General features: G+C 48.5%; 1 protein-coding gene across 1 annotated transcript; it reads left to right on the top strand.

Annotated features, from left to right (window-relative positions):
* The first annotated feature begins 849 nt into the window (after positions 1 to 849).
* Positions 850 to 5,500, top strand: WFIKKN2 (WAP, follistatin/kazal, immunoglobulin, kunitz and netrin domain containing 2). Its single transcript, XM_010155528.1, has 2 exons — positions 850 to 1,373; positions 3,490 to 5,500. Exons 1-2 carry the CDS (start codon positions 1,173 to 1,175, stop codon positions 4,999 to 5,001), a joined length of 1,713 nt encoding a protein of 570 aa, XP_010153830.1. The 5' UTR covers positions 850 to 1,172; the 3' UTR covers positions 5,002 to 5,500.
* The last annotated feature ends 218 nt before the right edge of the window (positions 5,501 to 5,718 follow it).

Here is a 5,718-nt window from a genome sequence, read left to right as displayed (position 1 = left end):
GATGCAAACTTACCTGGTCCTCCTAGGAGACTCAGCACCGTGCCGGATCCATCCAAGCTAGCCCAGAACTCGGCCCAAAGGCTCTAATCCTGGAAGGTGCTGAGCAACTCTGGCTTCTGCCACCCGTCTCTGGATTTTGGCACGTGTTCAGCACGAGCAGGATCAGCCCCTTGCTGTAATAATCAGGGAGCAAGGAACTCAGCTTGACTGAATTTCCCCCCCACCCCCCAATGCAAAAATGCTGTACATTCCTTTATGCAGGTTTCCATAGAGTTGAACTTCTACTATTTTTTTGTTGTGGCTGTTAAAGGGGTCAGCAATGCACTGTACAATGGGATCTGGCTGTCAGGAAATGTGGAGGAATTCAGGGACACTGTTAACATCTTGCTGGTGGGGCTGGAGGGCAGCGTTAAACCCAGCATCCTGGACACCTCCCCACCAAAGGGAAGCAAAAAGCCCGGAGGAGCCCCGGGAGAGGTTACGAAGACGTACTGCTTTGTCGATCCTGAGTTTAAATAAGTTATTTCTTCCCTACTTCCTTTGTTAAAATATGATATTCCAGCTTTAATTGCTTCAATCCTATTACTCGTTCCTTTTAGCAAGTGATTGTGTAGCCCCTTGCCATGGGGAAATCCCCTGACCGGGGTCCGTGTTATTTAGACAAGTACTCTTTCAGAAGTAAATGCCATTCTTAGCATAGGGAAGTACTTTAGGTCTAAAGGGGTTAAGAAGGCCTCCCTGCATTCAGAAACATGCAGGGGTCCCACCGTGCCAGTTCCAGCCTTTTAAACTCTTTCCAGCTTTTTTTTCTTGCAACAAATCTGTCTGACTGCCACCGGGACATAGGAAGCGTGTGCCTGTCAAAGAAATCAAGTTTACTTTTTCTGACTTGTTAACAGAGGCAGGGTATAAATAGAGCTAACTCTGCTCGACTATTAGCATTTCTCTTAAAATAAGGGGTAACTTCCTAGGACCTTTCATCCAATGAGGTCCGGACAGGACTGCACCATCAACAGAGGCAGCGAAGGAGCTTGCTGAAGTTTTTACAGAAGTCAGGTGCATTTGGGTTCCTCGAAAATTTAAGCCTCACCAAAAAAAAGAGCAAAGCAAGCCCAAGCAAACAAGAACTGCCTCCGGCTCGGTCACTGCCATTGCCCTGGAGAAGTTCTGAGATGTTGGTGGTGCTGTTCACGCGGTGGATGTGGATCTTGCTGGGGAAGAGCAGTGTCCTCTTGCTTCTGGAGGTCTCTCTGAAAGGGAGAGCCCTACCTCCGATCCGGTATTCCCACGCGGGGATATGCCCCAATGACATGAACCCCAACCTGTGGGTGGACGCGCAGAGCACTTGCAAGAGGGAGTGCGAAGCCGACCTGGTGAGTGATGCACCTTTTCCCCTCTCCGGCTCGCGGGCGATGGGGCTCGTCGGTGGGTGGTTTGCTCCGCAGGCTCTTTCTGTTCCAGACAGGAAAGTGCCGGCACCGTGCAGGACCCGATGCGGGCAGCGCACGTATTGAGTTGCCCCGTGACCTATATAGGAGAGAGAAGGTTTGATGAGTTACCAGCGAAGTGGGGAGGTGTGTGGCAGCTGTCGCTTACGCTGGTGTGGATTTGATTGTTTTCCTTGTTGCTTGTGGAAAGAAACGTCCGGGTTTGATCCTCCAGAACTCAGCATGCCCTGGGGCCAATCCGTAGTATTTTAGCAGGGTCACCACGCTCTTTGTTGTTGGTGGCCACTGTCAACACTTTATATTCCTGGGAGGAATCCTGTATGAAATGGTTTGATTTAACATGTAAATCACCAGCCTTTGCTGCACTTGCAACACAAAGCGTGCTTGGAGTGCAAAACAGGGGCATGGTTAAAATGACCAGGCAGATGTTCTCTGTGATGCTCCCAGCTCAAAATGTGCTTAGCTTACAACCCTAAAATTCATTTTTTGACCTGTCAGCACTGCCGGCTCGTGCTGGCATCTGAAAATACCTGCTCGTCCTGCCTCTTACATTGCGTCCAATGGCCAAGATCCTGCAGCCAAAACCGGGCTGACAGCAACATGTACCAGGCTGAAAAGTCACTGGGGTTATGCTCAGTGGCCGCGTTGTTTCTGCAGTGGTAAAAGGAGTGGGGGGGCTGAGGGGGGAGAGAGAAAAATGCTGGCCATCGAGTAAACAAAGACATTTGCTCAGATGGATCCCACGTGTTATGTATGAAGGTGCTGTTTTCACTTCTGCCATTCCCAAATAAGCCTCCTCTATTTGAACCACCAGGTGCAGCAGTGAATATGAAAACACTTGCAAAACCCCAGTAGCAGCAGCAGAGGACAACGTTTTAATAATTTACCGGTCGAAAACTGAAAGCCAGAAGCCACTGGCTAAAAATATTTCGCTTTTGGCTTCTACCAGCCCAGAGTCCTGGGACCTTGCACGGGGCGAGGGGTCTGCAAGCAGCCCAGGACGCTGCCACCGGCTTTCCTAAAGCGAACCACTGCAAACATGCAGATGGAAATGGGGGAAGAGCTATTTTATGTTATTAGGTCATCTTTTTCCCAATAAGGAAAGGATACTGGGCTGAGGGGAAGCTGTTTAGCTTGGTAGCTTAAAAACCATTTTGTTCTCACTTAGGGAGAAAGCCGTTGGGCTTTCAGGGGGGTTGTAGAGGTTCAGCACACGCTGGAATTGTGCCCCGTTGGGTATATGGTAGCAGTGTTCATGGCCCCTTAAAGAAATCCACAGCAACGCCGCAGCTGTGATCACACATATCGAATACCTTTTCTGTTCAGAAGATGAAAATTCTGCTAAAATTAACTGCAATTTAGAGCTGACTGTAGCTGAGACAGGGTGTAATAAATCACTAGAAGAGCAATACTGCATTTGAAAATAGGACTAAAATAGGACAGAGAAGCCATAATGAGCTGTTTCGGGTTTGTTTTTCTAAATACCATAGAAAAATTATTTTTGGAGCAAGAATTTCCTTACTTCTGAGATATCCTATTATTTCCTCTACAATGTGAACAATTACAAATCCTTGGCAGTTTCACCTCCAAAAGTAGGCTGTTAGTCTCGGGGAATTCAAATAATACTTTACATACTTCTGTGGAAAATAAGAAGGATTACTGCTTACAGCCATATGATAAGACTTTCCATCCGCTCTTGCTGCTCAGGGCTTGTCCTCAGGCATTTCGGAGAGCGCAGAAGGGGGGTTGTTGGTTCGGTAGTCAAGCAGTCCATGTGACTCTAGGAAAGACTTAGGATGAGGTTAGTGTTTAAGAAACAGAAACACGTTTTCCTTCTTGAGTCTTCTCTTGGAAACTGCTGTGTTTAGACACCTCTCGGGAGGTGCTGGGTGGATGCTGGCTCTCAGACCACAGCTACCTGGGGTAGACCAGGTCCCCTGACCTATCATCTTGAAGGTTTCTGGGCTCTCTGCTTGCTGGGTCTCCCAACAGGACTTTGCTCTGTCCCCAGTAATGATGGGGTTCTTTTCTTTCCCCACAGGAGTGCGAGACCTTTGAGAAGTGCTGTCCCAATGTCTGTGGAACGAAGAGTTGTGTGGCAGCTCGGTACATGGACGTCAAGGGGAAAAAAGGGCCGGTGGGAATGCCCAAAGAGGCGACCTGCGACCGTTTCATGTGCATCCAGCAAGGCTCAGAGTGCGACATCTGGGACGGGCAACCCGTCTGCAAGTGCAAGGACAGGTGTGAGAAGGAGCCGAGCTTCACCTGTGCCTCCGACGGGCTCACCTACTACAACAAGTGCTACATGGATGCAGAAGCTTGCATCAAAGGCATTACGCTGAACGTAGTCACCTGCAGGTACCACCTTACCTGGCCAAACACCAGCCCTATCCCACCAGAAACAACCGCTCGCCCTACCACTGCCTATTCCGAGACAACGGTCATCGACATCTTGCCACCCGCTCTAGTGAACAACCCTGTCCATCAGTCCGTCTACGTGGGAGAGACCGTCAGCTTCCTCTGTGATGTTACGGGGAGACCCAAGCCAGAAATCACGTGGGAGAAGCAGGTCGATGGGAAGGACAAAGTCATTATGAAGCCAAATCATGTCAGAGGGAACGTCGTGGTCACCAACATCGCCCAGCTCGTCATCTACAACACCCAGCTCCAAGATGCAGGCATCTACACCTGCACTGCCAAAAACAGCGGTGGCCTTCTCCGGGCTGATTACCCTTTGTCAGTCGTCAAAGGAGAACCCACCTCCAAAGAAGCTTCCCAAAACAAAACACATTTTCCAACCGATGAGTGCCTGAAGCAACCAGATAGTGAAGACTGCGGGGAAGAGCAGACCAGGTGGTACTACGATGCGAAGAAAAACAACTGCTTTACTTTCATCTACGGGAACTGTAACAGCAACCTCAACCACTTTGAGACCTACGAGAACTGTATGTTAACGTGCATGAACGGCCCAATCAACATTTGCAATCTGCCGGCCCTCCAAGGCCACTGCAAAGCCTATGAGCCCCGATGGGCCTATAACAGCCTGACAAAGCAGTGCCAGTCCTTCATTTATGGCGGGTGCGGAGGCAACGAGAACAACTTTGAGAGCCGGGAGGCCTGTGAAGAGATGTGCCCTTTCCCGAAGAACACGCACTGCAAAGCTTGCAAACCACGCCAGAAGCTGGTGACAAGCTTCTGCAAAAGCGACTTTGTCATCCTGGGCCGTATAACGGAGCTGACCGAAGACCAAGACTCGGGACACGCCCTGGTGACGGTGGAGGAGATTCTCAAAGATGAAAAAATGGGATTAAAATTCCTGGGGAAGGAACCACTAGAAATCACGCTTTTGAACATGGACTGGAGCTGCCCGTGTCCCAACATGACCACAGTGGATGGCCAGCTCATCATCATGGGAGACGTCCACAACGGCATGGCTGTCCTACAGCCAGACAGCTTTGTGGGGACCTCCAGCATCCGGCGCGTGCGGAAACTCCGCGAAGTCATCCACAAGAAAACCTGTGAGCTTTTGAAAGAGTTCCTAGGATTGCATTAACCTCCTTCACACGTGTCAGCCTTCCAGACCCGTGTGTTATGTAGGGCTAACAAGCGCTAGGCTAGTGCACAAACTAAACGAGCTGTTTGAAGATACACCGTAGGAATTATGCAGAACCCTTATTTTAATCCATTAATGATGCTTAGCAACAATGTAGTATGGTCTTTGGCAAGCACGTAAAACAGCAGCAAAAGGCTATTAATCTTGCATTGAAATCAATTCGTCCATATAGGAGTGCCATTTAACTAGGTGACTCACTGCAGTAATTATGCAATTTTTATGTAGCTTCCATCATGAATGACGAAATTCATAGCATTTGTTTAGCTAATTGGTACACAGCTAAGTCATATATGATGTCAACGTCATCCGTCTCATTTACAGTACAGAAATGTTATGGTAAGTCATAAGTAAGTCACACTCTTGCCTCCTCATAGCAGCACTAATATTTCAAGAGAAAAGCATGTAAATTATTGTCTATATTTACAATTGTGCACGTTTAACCGATACTGTGCATTATGAATTTGCTTCTTTTAACTGAAACTTTCCTAGCAGTTTTCTTTGGATTGTACCTCGTTTTTAAATGGCAACTACTACCTATCTTGCAACCCTTACTGGAGGAAAAACTCCCTTGATCCTATGCCCAGGACAACAGGTCCCCGTAAAAGCTCAAGGCACAGTCTCACCCCAAAATGACTTTTCTGTCGTCAGAACAAGGTC

This window comes from Eurypyga helias, unplaced genomic scaffold (assembly GCF_000690775.1).
Source record: "Eurypyga helias isolate BGI_N326 unplaced genomic scaffold, ASM69077v1 scaffold43457, whole genome shotgun sequence".
Lineage (NCBI taxonomy): Eukaryota > Metazoa > Chordata > Aves > Eurypygiformes > Eurypygidae > Eurypyga > Eurypyga helias.
The sequence above is the reverse complement of the archived record's forward strand: the minus strand, read 5'-3'. Positions and strand labels throughout refer to the sequence as shown.

Bases quoted from the DNA above. Each gene is read 5' to 3' on its own strand.
- WFIKKN2 (XM_010155528.1), top strand. From the start codon at position 1,173: ATGTTGGTGGTGCTGTTCACGCGGTGGATGTGGATCTTGCTGGGGAAG. The intron at 1,374-3,489 runs GTGAGTGATGCA...CTTTCCCCACAG, and splicing joins GGGAGTGCGAAGCCGACCTG to GAGTGCGAGACCTTTGAGAA.